Source organism: Paralichthys olivaceus, chromosome 3 (assembly GCF_024713975.1).
Source record: "Paralichthys olivaceus isolate ysfri-2021 chromosome 3, ASM2471397v2, whole genome shotgun sequence".
Taxonomy (NCBI): Eukaryota; Metazoa; Chordata; class Actinopteri; order Pleuronectiformes; family Paralichthyidae; genus Paralichthys; species Paralichthys olivaceus.
In genome coordinates, this window is record NC_091095.1 from 25614367 (window position 1) to 25637109 (window position 22743).

At 39.3% G+C, this 22743-nt stretch overlaps 1 protein-coding gene across 1 annotated transcript in view; it reads left to right on the top strand.

Annotated features, from left to right (window-relative positions):
• Positions 1-6754: 6754 nt before the first annotated feature.
• Positions 6755-22743, top strand: part of arhgap39 (Rho GTPase activating protein 39) — a 77513-nt gene continuing 61524 nt past the window's right edge. Inside the window, exon 1 of the mRNA XM_020080487.2 lies at positions 6755-6900. Within this exon, the coding sequence (XP_019936046.1) occupies positions 6890-6900 (11 nt within the window). The 5' untranslated portion in view covers positions 6755-6889. The remainder of the gene's footprint in view (positions 6901-22743) is intronic.

Genomic DNA, 22743 nt, shown 5'->3' on the forward strand with positions numbered 1-22743 from the left:
CAGTTGGTCCAAAATGCTGCATCACAAGTGCTGACAGGAACTAGAAGGAGAGATCATATTACTCCCGTCTTAGCTTCTCTACATTGGCTCCCTGTAAAATAGAATTCAAAATCCTGCTCCTCACATATAAAGCCCTTAACAATCAAACCCCTTCATATATCAAAGAGCTGATAAAACCATATTATCCAAATAGATCACTTTGTTCACAAAACACAGGCTCTCTTGTGGTTCCAAGAGTCTGTAAGAGTAGAACAGGAGGTAGAGCATTCAGCTACCAGGCTCCTCTCCTGTGGCACCAGCTCCCACTCTGGGTTCAGGAGGCAGACACCATCTCTGCATTTAAAGTTAAAATTAAAACTTTCCTCTTTGATAAAGATATAGTTAGTTCTGGATCAGGTGAGTCCTGAACCATCCCTTGGTTATGCTGCTGTAGGTCTAGACTGCTGGGGGAACTTCCATCATGCACTGAGCACTTCTTCACTTCTCTCTGCCCCCTTACACTCATTTATTTATTTTACTTATTAATACATGTCAATAACTATGTTTCTTTTTTTCTCCCATAGTCCCTCTTTTTCTTTCTCTCTCTCATTGCAGGTATCTTTGACTCCAGAACTGCAGGAGAACAACTATTATTATTATTATTATGAGGTTAGGTTTTCACTCCTGTTTGTTTTTCAGTGTCGTTCTGTCTGTCTGTCGAAGACTGGGTGTTGACATTTTTACTAATTTCCCAAGGAAAGTTAAAAGAATCATGGTAAAAAAAACAAGCATATTTGCAGATATGCATTAGTATGTGCTTTATTGCACATTCTAATGCATAAGTCTGTCTTGATTCAATTTAAGGAGACTATTGGGCCTTGATGAAGGTATGAGCTCTACTGGGCTCTGATGTTTAAGTCTGAAATTCATTTTTCTGTGTGTGTGTGTGTGTGTGTGTGTGTGTGTGTGTGTCAAAATAACTTGCAAACTTGTAGTTATATAGACCAAATATAAATATATATATATATATAAATAATTCAATATTTCTTACTATATAATTACCATAATATTATTTGTTACAGACCTCTCTCTCTCTTTCTCTCTTTTTACAGGTATCTCTGACTCCAGTGCTGCACTAGAACAACAACAATTATTATTATATTATTATTATTATCATTAACAATAGTTATTAGTAATAAATTATAATATGAATTGTTGCTGCTATCAATAATAATCAATAACTTCTTTACACTGTTATGGTTTTCATTTAACTAGTCAGATCTGATACCTGATGGTGCTCAAGTGTTCCTGGTCTCTCTCGCCTCTCTCTCAACAAGACTGCTTGATATACAATATGTCTTCTCACATACTCTACCATTACTGACAAAAACTCCTCAATTTCAATTGTCATTGCTTCTCCCTTCATCTCAATTTTCTTATTTATGAAAACTTTAAACATTGACATACTTTCCATAACGTTACAAACTGTTTCTTCTAATCAATGCTGTAAATATTGTAAATCTGTTGTAAAGATGTGTTCAGTCACATGTAGCATCTACTGCACTTCTTTTTGTCCTGGGAGAGGGATCCCTCACATGTGGCTCTCTCTGAGGTTTCTATGTTTTTCTCTTGTTAATAGTTTTGTTTGGTAGTTTTTCCTTACTCTTGTTGAGGGTTAATGTCACACCTAGTTAAGCCCTATAGACAAGTTGTGATTTGTCAATATGGGCTATTTTGATTGACTGAGCAACTGATTTTACATACACATAATGGCTGATGAATTAAAAGAAGGAACTAAACTTAAATCTTAATGATTTCTGCATCCAATGAAAAACTATGTCAGTGACGCAGTTACATTTTGGCTTGTAAGACAGCAGAACTTACTTCAAATAACAAATTATCAAAGAACATGAAGATGTTGCAAATTGAATGCTTTTATATAATTCGAATGTTATATATAATGGGAATGTATTATTTTTTGGCAGTTAGTTCTTTGTAGGTTTTAAGATGAAAACCACTCCCTTCTTCATTCTGCTGAAAAATGTGCAGATTGCTTTAAATCATTTCTTCCCAGGAGCTCCATCATGGCCAGTCTTGAGATCTTCAGCATCAACAAGTCTGATGGCAGATGCAGCCCCACTGTTTTAAAAAACTAACAACATTTAAACCCAGCTCTTTTGGCTTGGACTTAAAATCTGGACTCCTCCATAATCTACATCGTATTAAGAGGTGGCTACCTCTTCATCACCTTCATCGTTACCACGAGTGGAAATCCAATAACTCTAACTCACTCAATTTTCTTTGCTGGAACTATTCATGCCTGAGGAGTCAATTATTACATTTCCAGTGTTGGAATCTTCAGCACTGGAGTCCTCTCGATCCGATGAATCATTTGATTCATCAATACAACACATGGACAAAACATAAATGACAGGAAAGGCTGTGTGTGTGTGTAGGAGTTGGTTTCCATTTCTTTGACCAGGTGAGCCACAGTAATGAAACAATGGTTAAGGGCTTCTTTGAGAGAAATCACTTCAAGAAGTCTAAAAATACCATCCTTCCTTCATACTGGGGGCTGTCTAGTTTTTCTGGTCATCTCTGGAGCCTTGTAAGCAAGCGGCTGTATGGTCATTCCAGCCTTCACTTGGTTCACTGGACAAGCTTCTCCAAAGAGCTTGAACCTAAATGACTGATCCCTGTGGTTGACGAGCATTATGTTGTCAGGTTTCAAGTCCATGTGAATGAAGCCAATGTGCTTCTAATGCCACCAGTAAACAGGGCTGATTTCACCGAGACACAGTGGCATATTATTCTCTTTTGTCAGGTCTTAAATGCTCCTATCCAGAATTTCAAAGGCCAGACAAGAGATTTCATGGAACTGGTAATTCTTGATGAATTTCACAATGTTCGTCAGGGTCAAGAGAACCTTTTCTAACATAGATAATCCTCTTTGATCGTCTCTGTTATCATCCCATTTGGCATCAGCGGTTCATAAAGCACATTTAGCAACTTGGCCGTGAGTTCTTTCTCCACTTAGGCCCATTATTTTGTTGCTGGTGGTATCGCTTTGGAGTACTCACCCACTCACTTACTATTATTATTATTGTTATTATTATACATGTATAATGTGCAATAATTATGCAAATGAATTTAATTCTATTTTCTGAAAGCCAAGTATATGGAGACTATATTCAGAAACACAATGCTCAAAATGACCAGAAGGTGGCAATTGTTAACCAATCCAGTGTGGAGAGGCTGGGAGGCATTAAAAACAGGAGAAAATGTGTTTGTAGACCCACAAGTGCGATTAACACCACACTAATACTGAGCGGAGCGTCCATTTGCACTGAAAACATTCTAAGTTCTTTGTTGCATGGATTCCACAAGATGTTGAAAACATTTCTTTAAGGTTCTGCTGCATTTTTATTTTCATTCGTCAGCTGCACATTCATATTCTTCTGTATTCAGATATACTAAGGAGGCCATTGAAGTTCACTGTACTCACTGTCAAGTTCATGAATCCAGTCACAGATATTTGCTTTGTCACATGGAGCATTCTCATAATGGAAGTAGCCATAGAGGATGGTAAACTGTTGCCATACAGATATCTATATGGTGTGCAGTAATATTGTAATAGATTGGTTGGTATTAAAGTCCCCAAGGTTTGCCATGAAAACGTTCTTCAATAGGTTACACCACCACAACCAGTGAGGTTGTTTCAGACCATGGATTGAAGATCTTGTTGTCATATTCTGATTTTACTCTGAGACATGCCTTTACTTTGCGCAAGCTGGCTACAGTGATGCCCTAATATCTGGTCTACCTTAAAATATCATAAATAATTAACAGCCGATTCAGAACTCTACAGCCAGAAAAGTAGATCACAGCACTCCTTTTCTAACCCAACCCTAATAAGAATTAGTGCTTATCACTTTGTCTGCTAATTTGTTTTAAATCACTATTTTTATCACTACAGCCATTTCAATTTTGGATTACCCTTTCTCATGATGTGAACTTGGTAAATGGTTTGTATTCAAATAGCGCTTTTCTAGTCTTGTTGACCACTTTTTTTCAATGAGGGTCAACTTCAGCACTTGCCAAAGGACACTTCAGTATGCAGATGGGGAAGACTGGGTTCAAACTGCCAACCCTCTGGTTGGAAGACGAACGCTCAACACCACAGCCACAGCTGCCCAGTGATGAGTGATGGGATAAAGTTCACAGCCATTGGAAAAAAAGAGTTATTATTATTACAACCAGTGTTTTGGTAGCTAAAGAGATGTATTTCCGATTAGTATAATAGACGATTACATGATCACGAGTTAAAGTAAAAGATCCAAGATTTCCTCTGTGTACACAAAAGACTTATTTCTCTCAAACTGTTCACAGATGTGTTAAAATCTGTATTAGTGAGCATTTTCCATCCACCTGGAAGGTGAGGGATATCATGATGCTGATTTAAGAGCATGATAATTACACAGGTGGGCCTTGAACTGGTCACAATAAAAGGCCACTCTAAAATTTGCTGTTCTTTCATACAACACAATGCCACACATGCCACAAGTTTTGAGGGAGCGTGCAACTGGCATGCTTACTACAGGAATGTCCACCAGAGCCTTTGCCTTTGAACTGAATGTTCATTTCATTACCATGAGCTACTTCCAACGTCATTTCAGAGATTTTGGCAGTACATCCAATCATGTGTAACCACCGCCAACCCTCGCTGCACCTGAGAGATCATCTGAGATCAGCCACCCAGACAACTGATGAAACAGTTGGTTTGCACAAACACAGAAACCTTCTAAGGAAGCTAAAAATTATGTCATTTTCTGACATAAATGTGACTTCTTCATCATATCTCTTATCATATGACAACATATAATGGCGACTATGAATTATGCAGTCTGGGATTATTTTTGTTCAACAATCAAACTCTGAGTTAGGACATTCAGCCTTATGTGGTACACACACACACACACACACACACACACACACACACACACACACACACACACACACACACACACACACACACACACACACACACACACACACATATATAAATAAACTGCACACAAATGCTCAATTTACAGTATTGAAAAACTCAGTTCAGTCAGATCTTTCCTGCAAGAAATACTACAGCTCTTCCTCCATCATGAGTATGAACTCCTCCCTTCCTCTAGGCCCCTCTCTCTGCTCTGCCAGCCTCAGCTGTGTCTCCACCTGCTTTCATGTTTACAGACAACCTAAACCAAAAGACAAACTAAAAAGAATCTCCCGGGTCAAATCAACTGCAGATTTATTTTAGATGCATCACATGCCTGTGTCATCCTGTTATTTTGTGTAGCTGATTTTAGATTCTGAACATGAGTATATTGTTTTTACATTAGTGTGTAAATGTGTAAAATGAAGAGTTGTGAAAAAGTGAACTCCATAAAGAAAATGTGAGCAAGTAATGATAGAAAACAGTAAGTGCATTGCAGATTTAGACAGAGGTATGGGCTGAGCTTCCAGGTCAGAGTTCAAAGCAGCGGAGCACAATCTGGAATTATGTATCCTTTATAAAAGTTAAGAATGGGACTAAGACCTGCTGGTATGTAGCATGTTCAGATCAAAGTTAAAGGCTCAGCTGAACCTGGAACCAACCAACGGGGTCTGTGGTAAGTTCAGATTGAAAAGAGAACAACATCCAATTTATGTTCCAGCTCCTTTTGAATAGTTGGGTTTCATTAAGGTGCTCCCTGCGCCTCACCATGGTGACGTCACATGGGTGAACATCTCCACACAGTCCTCAGGTAGGCTGTCAGAGGGAGTGTCTGTGTTTCTGTGGAAGCCCTGTGAAAACCATCGAAGACTTCTCCATGGTGCATACTGGTGACACCCCCACAATAGAAATTGTGTGTGTGTGTATGTGTGTGTGTGTGTGTGTGTGTGTGTCTGTGTGTGTGTGTGTGGCCGCTTACACGCAACAATGTCATATGTAATGTCGTTTCCAGTCAACATCAGAGCATCTCCACCTGAAACGAGCTGCACTCGTTCTTCTGTACATCAAGTCAAATAGAATCAGCGACATCAACACCAGAAGCTCTCGAATATTAACTTCAGAATAAAACTGTGGATGTGAACATTTGCGGTTTGCGTATTAACTAATTATACGGGTAAATCTTGGGGTAACCTCTGCTGACCGACCCTTTACTTTCTGATGTGGCTGTATGGACCAAAACAACTGTGTTGCTATAATGTGAAAACTGATCAAACATAATATAACATTTATTCTGCACAGGTTGTCTTTTACGTCTTATGTTATATCTTTAACATTCACTGACACAGGTCTACAAGTACATGGTGCTGTCCCATAAAATACATCCAGTATGGCCACTGTGCCATAGAAGTTGTAGAGGAATTAAAACGTTTTGGAATACTGTTTTGTAAATAGACCGATGAAATAATATTTATTAAATTTGCAATACATTTCTAATAAATATATACAATAGATTTTTTAAATATTACATTTATAATGATTCATAATACAAAACGATGTCTGTTGTAATTTGAATCTGATTAATGACTTGTATTTTTTATATAGAAACTGTAAACATTAGGCTTTACAAGGTACTGATATTTGTCATCAGTCCCATTTATTTCTATATGAATGTTACAGTGTGACATGAAACTGGAGCACTGACTGTTGTATTTCATAAATATATTCTGATATTTGAAGGTCCTCTGTTGCGAAATCGACGATAAGCTTTTATTGTTAAGGTACAAACCGGAAGCAGTGGGTGTAATTGTTGAGGGCTTCACGCTGGACTGGCAGTGGGTGACTCGTTGACTGCGGCGACGGTAATGTGGGCAACATGGGAGACGCAGTGGGATTTACAGTGAGCGGTCTGTGAGGAGCGTCGGGAACATGGCGGAGAGGTGAGTGTGTACCGACACGCGGGTTTGCGCTGCACCTCCTGCCCGCTGCTGTGTCACCTCGGACCGTAGGGGAAGGGAGGGAGGCTGCCAGCTCAGCGACCAGGCTAACCGCGCTCCGGCTGCTCTCCGCGCCGGAGCGGCTGTTAGCTAGCTGCTCTGCGCTCACACCCGCTCACTCGTTCCAACAATTTCCACAATGCAGAGCACACGTAAGAGTCGAGGCTCGCAGTCTGCCGCTCGCTGCGTGTTGGTTGTTGTCGTCTTGGGCGTTTTTCTCTGACATTAGTGAAGGTGGCAGAAGCGGTGGAAGGAGGCTGCTCGGCTGGAGGAGGAGGAGGAGGAGGAGGAGGATGAGGATGCTGCTGCTGCTGCTGCTGTTGCACCTGTCGGTCTAAATCTCCGTCTCTTTGCTGGAATGCAGCTAACCTGCTCCTCTAGCGGGATGCTAGCAGCGAGGTTGAAGCCATTATCCGCGGCTGTCGATGCTCGGCTCGCCCGGCTATATATTCTCATCCTCCCTCTCATGATGGATGGAGGCACCTCCCATGAGAGGAGCCACTGGAAATGGAGAAGTGTGGGCACCATCCCGTGAACACCACCTCGTGTAGCCGTCGTGGATTCACTGTAGATCTCGTGGTTTCCTCACTCAGTGTCCTAATGAGTGAACACCTCACACCACATCCCATACAGATCCTTCAGGTTCAAGTTATAACTCACTGTCTGGACAATCCGCGTGTGTAATAGCCCATGACCTGTCTCACAATTTTTTAATAATAATATAAGTGTGTGAATCTTAGATTTAATATATTATGTCTTCTTCCATAACCTAAGTCCAACTTAATGGATTGACAATCGCTCAGTTAATTGTATCGTCTGTGTAAATGATGCAGAACAACGCTCCCATGTTGTATACCTGAAATGTACCTTTACTATTTGCCCAAGGACACAATTAGAACATCTGTAATATGAATTGAGTTTTGTGTTACCACCCAGAGAACACAGTCTAACTTTCACGAACCTGTGCACTGTAGTGTCACAAAGCATACGATGAGGAAAAAGGTTTTTTTCAAACTATGTCTCTTAATGTTAAAGTGTGGGTGTGGGCCACATCTGGAATATAGACAATGGCTGTTTCTCTCCAGCAGCAAGCCAGCTCATAAGACTGAATTAATAATTGATGGCTGTTAAATTTGTGTTGCAGGGGTTGTTGGGCCTCATGTAAATCACTACTGCAGGTCTACCCTGTGGCCTCTGGAGCGTTACACAAATATTGTCGTATCTGACAGATCTCAGCCTATTTCCCCTTATCCCTCTGGTATGGTCAGAATGCACAATCATCATTCACAGTAATAATTGATGGCTGATGAGACAGCGTTTGGTCTGGTGATCACATGGTTTAGATGGACCTTCCTGCTTGGAAGGTACATTGTGGAGATAATGGCTTTCATGTAACCACTTTCTGGACAAGCAGTGGCCAAATTTATATATTTTTTTATCCAAATAATTTAACTATTGAATCTTTTTGCCTAACTGTATCTGTTTATCTTTTACTTTGCCATGGAAAAAAACATAAATCAGAAGTACATGTGGTCAGTCAGTTAAAGTCCTCAGTTACACACATGTTCAGCTGTTTGTATTATTCTCTGCTGGGAGGACGTCTTCCATACATGCACAGCAGATCAGCGTCCATATATTCTAACCATGAATCAAACTAAAATGTGGACATCCATGCTAGAGGAGCTGCTACTTTGTTTGTCGTTGTCTTTTAAAGATGAATTGTAGTGGTAAGGGTGGGGATGGACCTCGTCACACTTTCCACACGCAGTTGTACCCTTGCATACTAGCGGCCTTAGAAAGCATAGCACAGGCATCACTGAGAGCATGCTCATGTGTTGGTTGAGGTTGGATGTGTGTGTGTGTGTGTGTGTGTGTGTGTGCGTGTGTGTGTGTGTGTGTGTGTGTGTGTGTGTGTGTGTGTGTGTGTGTGTGAGAGAATCTTAAATGGTCTGTATTTTATAGAGCACTTTTGTAGTCTTGCTGACCGCTCCAAGTGCATTCACCCATTCACACTCTTAGTGCATCTATGGGCAGCACTTTTTTTTCCACGAGGGGCAATTCAGGGTTCAGTATCTTGCCCAAGGACACTTTGGCATGATGGGGAATCGAAGTGCCAACTCTCTGGTTAGAGGACAACCACTCTATCCCCTCAGCTGTACGTGTGTGTGTGTTTGTGTGTGTACTGAATATTTCGTCTTTATATTGACCGACAATGGTTAGCTGGCTCAAATTAAAGATACTAGCCAAATAAAGAAAATTACTCAATGAAGTTGTTGGTTAAAGTAACTAGTTCAGTGCTCATTAAGCTGCAGCAGGACATTTCATGATGTCATAAGTGACATCACCAAAGCGTCCTGTCTCACATCAATAGAATACATCACTACCATGGTAACAGCAAGTGCAGTTTACAACTTAAGATGAATAGAAGAATCTTGGTTGATATATCAAGAACCTCTCTTCCAGAAACCTGAGCTGTGTTTGAGGCCGTGTTCCAGTCAACCAAATGATTGCAATGTGATACGTTGTACACATAGTTGTGTTTTTCTGTTCCTCTGACAATCGCAGGATGGCTGCTGTGGGCTTTGGGCAACCTAACCCAGACATGGGGTGATGAAGACAATAAAAGAGCTGTAATGTGAATTTACAAAACAAACAGCCTGCTCTATTTCAAACAGAATAATAACCTGCTCGTGGTCGTCTGCTGTTCACACAGTGTGTCTGCAAGGTTAGGGGCTCGGGTGCAATGTGAGGTTTCTGGTGTCACGACTGAATTTCCTCGAAAAAGGTCGGGCTATATACTCAACTAAATGCCAGGAGACAATACATTATTGCTACCACTGCTTCAGGATTGCGACGGACGCAATTATAAATCCTTTATCTTTGTACTGTACCGTATTTCGCTGCCTCACTCACCTGCTGACCAGCGCTAACTTTAATATAAAAACACCAACACTAAGGGAGATCGATGGATTAAAGTAACTGGAGCGATCCGGATTAATGATCAAACAACATTGACTGATAACTAGATGAATTTGATTGTCAATTTGTGTGAAGAGTGACACACACACACACACACACACACACACACACACACACACACACACACACACACACACAGAGCCAGGAGAGGTTCTTCACTCAGGCAGCGTAGACACTCTGCTCTGTTAACATTAGTGCCAAAATGATTTATTTATCTTTAAAGTTTGATAAATGTGATGTTTCCAAAGTCAATGAGTAACAACAATGTTATTCAAATAATTATAATTATTATTTTGCCATTATCAAGGAGGGATACCATTTGTTTCAGAACCAGTAGAGCCTTCATTTTATTTGGACAAAGGTCGTCTTTAGCTTCTTGTGTTTAGACCTAACATGTCTCCAGAGGAATACATTTATGGACAACTAATTTGTTTTCCCAGGTTGTGGTTGCAAATGCAATTACATGCTTGATACATTAATTTACAACATCTCCTCATTATGTTTGACAGCGCGTATCACTTAAAACATATTTGGTTTCGCATATTAGTTGTAAGTGAACTGAATTTCTAGGAAAAAGGTCAGTTTGTACATGTACGGGTTCATTATTTGTATTCAGGGCTCTGCTAGAACAAGTTTACATGCAGTATTGTTTTAAATAGACATTTTTGTTATTTATTTAGACATTATATGTCTCATCACTCAGTGCTGCAGCACCTCTTTTCATCCTCTATCTGAAACCCTCAGCAATAGCCCAGTCTACTCTGATTGGTCAGCTGGCCCACTCTTGTTTGATTGGTTTGCTGCTTAGAGCATGTACCAGCAATGTCACGCCCCTTACCCTGAGGCTTCCTGTAGCCAGCTGTAGCCATGGAAACAGTTGTGTTGGTTCTGTTGTACCAATTGCATCCATGTTGCATGGTAGTTGTTACTCAGTGACTTCGATGCGTAGTAGATAAAAAGGCAATAACGTAAACAAGTTATTTAATCCCTTTTCACAAAAAGCTGTGACTTACTAATGGATAAAAGGAAGAAAATTATTCTCTAACTGATATCCTGATATCTGACAAAAAATTCAGAAGGTCTAAACCTGAAAATTTGGAAAAAACTAAGTACCAGATGATTCTTAGATGTTTTATTTTATTTGTATGCAGTTGCTCATCAAGGAGATGTTGAGGAGTGTTTCACCAGCCACCAGTGTGTTTCACTTGTTTGAATTTATTTACATTGTCTGTGAAATTTTGTTTTCTGACACAACACATTTTGCTAGAAAAGACTAAAATTTTATATCACAAATTTGCACTTGATGGCACCTTTAATAATCAAAACTCCTAATTAGCCTTTCAAAAACTGTCAAATCAATTTGATATTTGCACTCAACTCGGTGTAGGTTAATGCAGTGTAAGTCTGATCAAGGCTACTATCTAAACTCAAGTCTCAGCATGTGTTGAAGCTGTACTCATTCGGCATCTGTTGAGGCACTGTGAGTGAAGATATTGTGTCCACTTGTTGTCTCAGCATTAATGTTGAGCAGTGTCACTAGTTAATAGCTCTTCACAGATGCTGCTCAGGAATTCTTCTTCAGCTCTTTGTGGTTGCAGTGGAAATATCTTAAGAAGAATAAGAGAAATCCTGAGGTCAGTGAAGAACTACAGACGTATAATGAATATCAACAGATGATGCTCTTTAACAGCACTGCTCCTAAGTGGTTTGATGATCAGTGCTGAACCAGGATCTATCAAACAATTCCACACTGCACGTGTCTCCATGTCTGGCAGTCAGTTTGACATTTGATCCAACCTGTAGGGTGGGGCACCGAGCCTGTGTGTTGTGCTACCAGCACATGGTTGAAATATTAATATCATCATGCTTGAGACACTAAGCTGCTGCCATATCTATCACATATACTCATGTTGTCACCAGCATCTCCTGCTTGAGGACATAAAGAGGTCAGGTATTCTACAGGAGCGTGCTGAGGGTGAAACAATAACCTAGCTTCTGAACGTTGATCTCTCCTCTGCCATGTAGCTGCTAACAAACTGATCTCTCTGACAGACTGGACTTGCTGTAACTGATGAGCCACTGTTGGCTTGGCACTTACTGTACATAAAGAGCAGCACTGATGAAATGAAAAATTATTGTCAATGCAGCTTGCTGAAATATTGCACATCTGCAATATTTCTGCGATTATGTATTATTATTACACGTATTATCATCTCACAGCATCACCCTGCATGGTTTACCAGTGCCTGGGAGCAACCAAAGACTATAAAGATGGACGATGAGTCTCCACCTCTACCCACTTTATTAACATAAAGCCAAAATATACAAGTAGAGTCTGTGTCTGTGTTTGACAAACAGGATTTAGGCACATTGCCATCACCTTCTGCAGCAAAAACACAATATAGTAAAAACAATGGTTAATATGCATTTTAAGACAAGCAGAAATTTTCACTTGTTGGAATTAAATGACATTTGCTTGGTTGAGAATTATATCAATAGACAAAGACAGATGGGCTGTTTATCTTTCCTTTTCCACCTTGTAAAAATCAAGCTCAAGTACAAAGTTGCTTTAAAATGTTGCTTTCACACAGAATTGTGGGAACGTTTTGTCCCCGTCCTTTCATAAAGGATGCATTTCTTCTTTGCTAAAGGAGGAAAGAAAAGAAGCGTTGAAGCTTTTTCTTCTGCATTAAGATAATTAGAGCAACTCCTATCATAACTGCCACTTAGATATGTCTGTGTCATTTCACTCCGTTTTTTCCTCAGCAAAAAAATTGCATTATGGGAAATAATGCACGCAGGAAATGATTATTTATCTTCCATTTATAGCAGTGTTCGCAGATGGATCCCCTGCTCCTATTTTCCGCATGTACACGTGTCCTGGAGCCAAACTCTTACTGAGGGACAGACAAGTGGCATACGTGGAAGTCTGTCATCGGTGTGAATGGGAGGCAAGGTAAAAAAGGGCCTTGGATGTATATGCAGGATAGGCAGGCAATTTATTTTTCTTTGTTGTTACTCATCATCATTGCAATTTATCTCAATGTCAGGGAAAAAAGAAAACATACTGAGTTTTTACAAGGTGGGAAAAGGAGAGATAAACAGCTCAGTCTTTGTGTATTACTTATAGAGCTGACAGAGTAACTGTTGTCACTGTAACTACTGACTACATGTGCAACACAGATTAAAAACCTGCACCACTTACAAAATCGTCAACAGACACTGATTTCAGACATGCACTGAACTCCGGAGATCCTCCACAGTTTCTGTGGAAGAGGTCTTTATTTGAATGCAAAATTCTGCGTGAGAGCCTTCTGAGTCTCTGCGGACTTTCTACACCTGGCTCCCCTTGAGCCAAATCTAGGCCTCAAGTTTTGATCTTGAACCGAAAAAACAAGATTTAATTCTGAAAATATTAAATCTGCAACTGAAAACTACAAGACCCCAAATATCAACATGTATATAAATATATATATGTTAGTGAAAAATGAAAATAAATATTTTATTCAAAACTCAGTAGGGGAGTTGATAACACTTCCAACACATGACCAATGCAAAAATTAAAAAAACAAATATCTCTGCATAATAAGGTGGACCCATACATATAGAAGATGACAAAGAATGAATATGATACATCCCAAATTCTCCGGAATCTGCTCACGAATTCATCTGCGCTGTTGGTGTTGACAGGTGATCAGTCAGCTCAGACTGAATAACGTTGAATCCACAGACTGCCCAATCACGTCTCATCGCCACAGTTAAAATCTCTAGTTTTGTTGCAGCTCCCTACAAGATGGCAAGAGTCCCAAAAGTCCTGTAAACTGTAGTGAATCCACAAAGACTTTTCACATCACAGTTTAAGTTTATGTTGTGACATTTATGTTTTTGCTTGTTTGTTTGTCTTTTAGTAGTCGTAGATTATGCAAAAGATTGTAAGCACACTGCCACGACCCCACAGACTGCTACAGTCGCTTGTTAATAAATACATTTTAATATTGATCATATTGCGTGTCCAAATCGCACCAAATTTGACAATGCACTTCCATGTGCCATTAACAATACACATGCCAAGTGTGTCGCTGATAACATGAAAGGTTTTTGAGGTATGTGTTCCATAAACATACAGATAGACAGATGTGGAACATCTCTTAAACTCTAGAGAGAATCAAACAAACACATAAACGTCCTGTACAAGTCCTAATAACTTCTTATTAGTTATAGTGTTTATTGTTAACATGTAAAGTGAGCGCAGGTCATTGGGGTAGTGAGGAGGGAGGACATACAGCAGGATAATATGGCACAGTAGGCCACAAAGATACGGGGCTTACAATTTGTGTCCTGATCCTGAAGCAGTCCTGGCATTTAGTTGGGTACATAGCCGAACTTTTATTCAAGGAAAACCAGTTGTTAACCTAACATTGCTGCTGCAGACACGCAGCAGAAATGCTGCCTGTGTGAACAACAGAGAGACTCATTGCAGAAAGAAATGCGGGATAATAATCGTATCATACCGATTACTTTGTTTTCATAATTGTTGTAACTGTAATCTTAATTGAAATTCAATTAATCTCTCAGCCCTAACCAGCCAGCCATCTCACATTAATGCAAATACAGGTCCTGTCTGTCGTTAATCACAAAATGGACACTGATTATTGTGGTGGGGAACCTAGCTAACCTCGCTATGAAGTCAGCTATGAAACACAATGCTCTGGTAGCTTTTTCAAAAGCCAGCAATCACCAGCCACCATCATGCATTTAAGAAACAAAAGAGTGCTTTGTGATGAATTAAGGGGTAAAAAAATGCTGTTCAGTTTTGTTTCTTCCAGCAGAAAATAATGATTTATAAAAAGGTTAATATACTTATGTTTATATGTTCTTGCCTTGATTACGGTAATGCACCTATATCGGAGATCAGCTAGGGCTCCCTTCACCTACTCCAGCTGCAGCTCAGCTCATTACAGGCACATAGGCATGACCACTTCAGCCCTGTGCTTGCCACCCTACACTGGCTTTTAGATTTCATATTGATTTGAAAATGTTATTGCTCACTCATTAGGCCTTAAATGGCTTTGGTCCCAAATTCGTCTTTGATTTAGGCACCTGGTATATACCCTCTCCCTCTCTGGCTGGTCGACTTGGCTTTCTCTATTATACTCCCAAAACTATGGAACTCTCTGCCCATTGAACTTAAACAACGTTTATATAAAAACATGAAGTCTTTAGCTTATTTTTAATCTTCTCTTGCAACCTTTCTCTTTGTGAAAGCTTTTGGAAATGACAGAGGATGGAAACGATGAGAGTTAAAAAGAAGAACTTACAAATTGATAAGGCTCTTTTTGAATATTAGAGATGTTACAAAATTATCATCCCTTCCTGATACTGATTCTGGTACCTCAACTTGTATTGTGTAGTGGCCAATATGGAGTACTGATACCAGTGCATTTAAAGAAAATAACAACTCATATAACATATTTTAACAGATATATGCTATCCTGTATGGAAGTGGTGATTCATTGTTGTATGGCCTGACTCAGGTTAAACACTTTGAAAAAATATATATATAGAGAATTAATGCTCTAGAATTTAATTTATGATCTAGTTGACACTGGAAAAAACAACATAAATAAATAATGTCTAGAATACACAAAAATACTTATACATTTCTATTTAAATGCAGCCACAATTTATAAAAATAAAAGACAGAACATAAAATATATATAAATGCATAAATAGCACATAAAACAGTTCCACAGCAACCTCGAAACTAAATAAATATGAATAAATTACAACAAAAACTGTTAGTGTACAGCAACAGTATTAAAATAAAGAATTAAATCAGAATTCTAAAAGAAAAACAGTGCAACAGCCACTCCAAGACCCAATAAACAACACCATGGCTCTAAATGTTCAATTAAATGGAGAAATACCACATTTTCAACAACCGACAAGGTTTGGTTGTCTACAATAGTAAACCTGACAGTTTTTAGGTTATCTTTCTTGCTTTAGGGTGGTCAAATTGGAAAATGTCAAAACTAGAATTTATTGTGTCATTTGAATGCGGTTTCCAAAGTTTGCTGCTGCACTGGCTTACGCTATACTAAATTCCTTCTCCTGATATCCAGGAAAATACATTCCTCTGTTTTATCTGGGTTAAATTCATTTTCTTTACACATGTGGTATCAGATCGGTACTAGATTTGTGTACTCGCTGATGAGAGACATTTCTCATGCTGGTAGTGTTATTGTTATTGGAACATCGCTAGTGAATGTCAAGCTGTACAATACCTGGCTGTTACATGACAGATTTCAGTGTCTCAATTCAGTGCCTGAGCTATATACTGAAGTAGTTGCACTCTGCATACAGGCAACAAAAAAAAAATCACAGCACGAGCCTATAGTTATGTCACATCGAACTCACTCCAGAAACACACTCCACAGCCCTGGCAGCACAAAACATTAGCCTACAGTTAACTAGTAAACTCAAGTCAACATGACAACAAAATCCCTAAAGCTAAAAGCTTGTAAGTGTGGCTGTAGTGAAAAGATTCTGACACTGCGACATGCAGCAAATTTCTGAGCAATAGCTGAGTTTAGGGAACCACCTGGCAGCTGCTGATGCTATCAGAAAAAACCCAACCCTAGTACAGTGGAGAAGAGTGAAAAGCAGCAAAGTAAGAATAGCAGTACAACAACCATCCATAATGCTCTGTAGTACAACTTGCATCCACCTATTCACACACATATTCATTCAGTGCTTTTATACACAGTGCTTTTTGACATTTGATACACGGTGGTGTCCAGTATCTCACCCAAAGACATTTGGCAATGCAGTTTGAAGGTGATGGGGAACTCACCACCAACCCTCTCTACCCCCTGAGCCACAGCTGCCAGTGAGAACAACATCACATTGAGAAGAACATGTGCTCTCCATCACTTTGTGCCTTTAAAATAAATGTGATCTGGGGCTCTTAAACTATAACTATAATTGTTGACTCAGATTGCTTGTGGCTGCAGTGGAGCCTGTTTGAATTAATGTATGAAAGTGAGGAGCCTATTGACTGGCATTGACAGACGGTGGAGGGAGAGGGGAGGGGCTGACGAGATAGAGGGGTATTGACGGATGAAGAGATACAGTATATAGAGAGAGAGACAGCACTTTTCTCCCTCTATTAGGATTATTGTGTAAATGTGTTTGTTTGAAGAGCTGCCTCCTAGAGTCTCCCAAAGGATGCATGGAGGTGATGTCTGGAGGGGTGGGGTTAGTCCAGCTGGCTAATTTATTATATAAAGTTTCGATTCATTATTAATGTGTGTACATGTTAGAACCACCATCCTCTGCTTCTACTAATTATCTCCTGCTATGTATATACCAAAGTTTTACATTTCCAATTACTGATTCTCCTTTACAATAATCCTTACATTTTTACAATCAGATAGATAAAGTCATTTAGGTAATACTGTAACAAAGATCAGTGTATAGGGAATTGATTGTGGCATTAGAATATACCACAGTGTACCTTAGAGAGTTAGGGATGCCATGTCCAAATGTTTCCACCTGGTAGAAAACTTGTGAGAACACCAGTGTTACCGATAAACCTGGATATTTTTCGAGAAAAATTCTGTGTTGGCTAGACATTTGTGGAATGCTGAAACTATCCTGTTTTTTCACTGCAGGTAGTTTCACTCTGCACTTTAAGTAAGGTATGGGCAGTGTTTCACATTAATTACTGATATGGTTTCCTTTGATGCCAAATCCTAATCTTTACTTTGTGATGTGATTCTGCTGCAGCACAGAGCAGAGACATTTTACATCCAGTTTCTGTCAGTGTCAGATTAAATATTAAGTTTTGTACAAATTAGAGATTTTGTATGCCCCCACCCTGCCAACAGTTAGTGGTTGAAGGTCTTATGTGTTTGGTTTGACAGCTGGTCCGTACTTCCGTCCTTCCGTCTGTTACATTTTTACAAAATTAATTGCTCAAGAATGACTTGGGGTTATTTCTTCAAATTTGGTACAAATAATTAGTTGAGGCAAGATGAAAGGATTAGATCTTGGTGGTCAAAGGTCAAGGTCACTGTGAGCTCACAAATATTTTGCCTCATGAACATGAATTTTATAGGCAGACAATATTGCGTATCATTACTCGTCACTCTTTGTGACTGTGTAAATTGTGCCCATCCCGATGGGATGACACAGTATTTACTATGTTTCCAAAAGGCACAGTAAAGAAGTTTTCTCTCACTGCCATTGTACTTTATTCAGCTAATGTTGAGGCCCGAGCTGCAGTGGGGATGCATTCATCAAAGTTCTGACGTGATACCCAGCCATTTAACTGAGGCACAGCTTAAGTCACAGTGGACACAGCCATCTCATCTGTTGTGTTTTATCTTAAGAGGGAATGGAGGGTGGAGATTTATTGCAAAAAAAAAGTTAGATTATATGTCATCAACAACAATGATATATAATCTGTAGAGATTTTATATCATTGTTGTTGAGTTTAAATTCAGACAAACCAAAACTCCTTGTCCAATGTCAGTTCTAGACAGCGGCTAGAAACAAGTTCATTAAGTTTAAATTAGTTTTGCTATATATACTGTATATATATATATATATATATATATATATATATATATGTGTGTGTGTGTGTGTGTGTCTGACTGCCTATATTTAGTTTTTTGCACTATTTACCACACATGTAATTGATGTACAGTAAATAGTACATAGAACAATTATCTGTTCAAATTGTATGACCTCAATAACTTCAACAGTATTTGTGTTAAAATGTCTCCTTCTATTATTTGTGCCATCCTCCTTTAAATGCATATGCAAGAATGGAGTGAGGTGCCTTGCAAACACTTGCACCTACAAATCACATGCAGAGTGCAAGTCCAGCCTGTGGTGTTGGTTTGGCAGAATGCATCACATCTGTGCCTGAAGAATTTATGCTCGAGACTAGTTGCAAGCAACTTCATTTTCAATACATGTCTGAAAATGTTGATATGTTTCAAATTTGTGGGCAGTTTTAACATAAGTGAAGTAAGTGATTTTCTTGACATTGTGGTAAACTGTTGTTCTAACTGAATGCTTGATCTTTTCCTAATGTTGTTATATCAGCTGCAGCACTGACACAGTCACTCTAAGCTCTGCCATTAACCACAATGCACTCACACAAGATGGAAGGATAAAAGTACTGCAAATATGTCATCTCTCATATTCCTAATGGAATCACTAAAGTCTCTAATGAATAGTCAGCCAGTAAGTGTCAGCCTAAATGTCTTTGGGGCGGAGCAAAATTACTGCAATAGGATGTAATTGTCAGCTGTATTTCTTGTTTTTACAGTTGATGTTATCACCCTCGTTTACACATATGCATACTATAAAATAGTTGCAGGCACTACAAGTTAAATGAGCATGCATTCGAAAATAGTTTTTTTTAAAAATCATTTGAAGTGTAGTAAATGGAAAATCGTGTAAATCTTGTGTCACTGGTTTTCAGTGGGGAGCTCCAAGTATCTGGGAGAATCTGGCACAGTTGTTCTGTGGATTCAGTCTGTCTCAGTGTCTTCTGTCTCCTCATTTGACCCCAGACCCATAGTGCTGAGACCAGGTCTCTATGGGGACCAGACCCTCTGCTGCAGGACTCCTTGCTCTTCCTCTCTCTGAACATATTCTTTATGACTCTAACTGTGTGTTTGGTTGGGGTGTGATGGTACACAACAATCCTGGCTGGGTACGTATCTGTTTTGAGGTCACGGTTCAGCATGTTTTTGGTACAGTTGAAACAAGAAACAGAAAACATTAAACATTTATATTTCTTTTTATTCAACCCTAGTTAACTATGTCTGTGTCTTTCTTACCGAAGTAATTATTACAAAAGTAAAATAACAAAATAAATACTCTCATAAATAAATATCCATATATACTTAGACTGCACCATTATTGTATTGTATGATTATCATAATTAAATATATGTATTTAAATTTTTTTTTAATTCATAATGATTAACTACCACCGCATAGTTTGCAGAGAGGGTTTGATGCCCTGCTGGCACTAACAATGTCTCTCCACTGTGGACAACACTCTCACGCTAGGGACATAGGTTTATAAAGGGCTGGTGTGACTTGCTGGCTGAATTCTGGATGAGGGGGAACTTTTAACAGGGCTCGATTACTTTCATTGAAGCTCGTTATCGCTTTGACACGGTCTGAATTATTTGCAAGCGGCAGCTTTAATGCTGCGGGTCATGCGGCTGCTGTAGTCAGTATTACTGTGCACAGAGGTGTCTGTGTAATATATGGGCTGTTATAGGCTGATCTTCAGTTAGAGGCAGAAATGATGCATTGATCCAGCTCACTGTTTTTTAACACCACAGGGTCCTCATGTTGTTAGTGAATGGATATTGATTAGTTCAGTTGGGGGGGTGTTGGGTGATATGTAGCAGAAAGGGTGGTTGAATGTGACCTCAGCTGCAGCTTACAGCTCCATTAAGTTTGCCATATGCATGCCACACCACACATGCACACACTGATATTGTTTTTAATTTCGAGATTTACACACACATGTATTTATGTTGGGGTGGTTGTGTGACTTGTCGGGTAAATTACTAATTTGCTTGAGTGACGCAATGCTGTGAAAGCCAATAGACCCTGAAAAAATCAACCCCCCCTCTCCTGTGTTCCTATATGGAATAATGTACTTGTCATTTGTTGATGCAGCTTAAAGAACTGGGAGGTTACAGTCAAATCAAACACATTTCCAGGGCTCAACAGAGATTTTGATTTAAAAATATTATATTGGTTTTATAACTAGAGTTAAATGAAAATTTTAGATGGAGACACAGGGTTAAAACTGGGAACTTATTTTTGAGTTCATGAGGCTTTTTCCATCTCTTTTATACCAAAACGGTTAAACTAGCTAAAAAGGCAATTAACTTAATTGTCGAGGAGGAGACTTATTGGAAGTCAGTCAGTCAGTCTTTCTGTATAATATAAAATGATTTACGATCAAAACTATGCACAGTCATAACGATCATAAATACAAAAGATTAAGTTACAAATATAATTGAGAATCAAATAATTACCTATACATTATAACACATTGCTAACAAATAACACACTCAGCTTAGAGAAGCTCCTCTCTGCTTCAGCTAAAGACTGGTTTTAAACTTTTTCACGAAAATATTTAACAATATGTCAAAAAAAAAACTATACATTCATAGTATTATTAGTATTATTAATGAATTGTGGTTTATTTTGCACTGTTACTGAGTTTACTATTGCATTTGTACTGTACAAAGTAAGATGTGAGCTATTTGACAGATGCCCCAGCTCCCCCTTTCTCAGCCTCCTCCCTCCTTCTGAGTGTGTGAGACCTCAGCTTGTCTGCTTGCTGCTCACAGAGGATGTCCCCTCTGAAAAGGGTAACTGACACACGATCACATGATATAATTAATGTTTATACGTTCATAAACTGATCGCACAAATGTTAATGTTGCTTTTTGCCCAGGGCATGTGTGTGAGTGAAAACTCTGCTTCGCTGTCAGACGAGAAGCAGCACAACTGGCTTAATGTCGATGACAATCTTATGTAAATATACATGCAAGTAAACGCAATTTATCAAGGTCACCAAAATTATCGATTTCATGTTTCTATATCGTATAAGTCAATATGGTAGTTATAGTGACAGGCTTACTCTGTGCTTGTTGTTATGATCGTTGTTATGAAACATCATAGTTGCAGTAGTAGTGGTCTTAATACAGCAGTGGTGGTGTATCAGTCAACCACTAATTTGTAGTACATTCAAATAGGGCTGGGCGATAAAATTGATAAAGATAACTATCGTGATATAACTTTTTTCGACATAAATATTAAGACATGGTCGAAGAACTAATTCCATCCATGTTTAGACAGAGAACACCAACGATGCTATGAGAATAGCGTCGTGCCAAAAGCAGTCCCGTTTATCCAGGAACATAAATATGAATTCTGCAGGTTTTTATAAAGATCAGTTCTACATTTGAGTGATTAGAAAACATCAGAGGAGCAGAGTCACTTTTGACTTGTGGAGAAATGCACCTCAGTGGCACTGATTTGATTTATATCGGGATATTTATCGATATTGACTGATATGAAACAAATTATCGTGATATGATTTTGTTCCATATTGCCAAGCCCTACATTCAAACAAGATGAATTAAACATGAATCACCAAAGCCTGTTGTGGAGGAAGTAGAGCCTCAGAGATTTTCTCTGTAGAGGGTGGGTGGGAGTGTTGGGCTAACAAGCAGGAGACACTTTTAATTAGCCATGCTACTGTTGAAGAACTAATCAAAGTTAGGCGGGGATCACACACACACACACACACACACACACACACACACACACACACGCACACACGCACACACGCACACACGCACACACGCACACACACACACACACACACACACACACACACACACACACACACACACACACACACACATTTACGATGCTGTCAGCTTGTGGAAATTCTCTGTTAGCCATTATTGCTGCTGGGGGTTGGAGGGTTAGGGTTAGTGGGGGAATGGTAAGGTTGAAGGCGTGACAGAAAGCGTGAGTGTGACACACAGATTTTGTAAACACACCCCCCAGTTTTGTATGAAGTCCTCAACCTCTATGCATTATATTGTTCCTCCCCAGGCCCCACGTCTCTCATGTTGTGGGTGTGGGCATACAGTGTGTGACTTAATTGCAGAGCATGGAAACAGGGAATGATCACAAGGGAGGAAAGTGTGATTATGATTGCCATTGACTCCTGGACAATATTTAC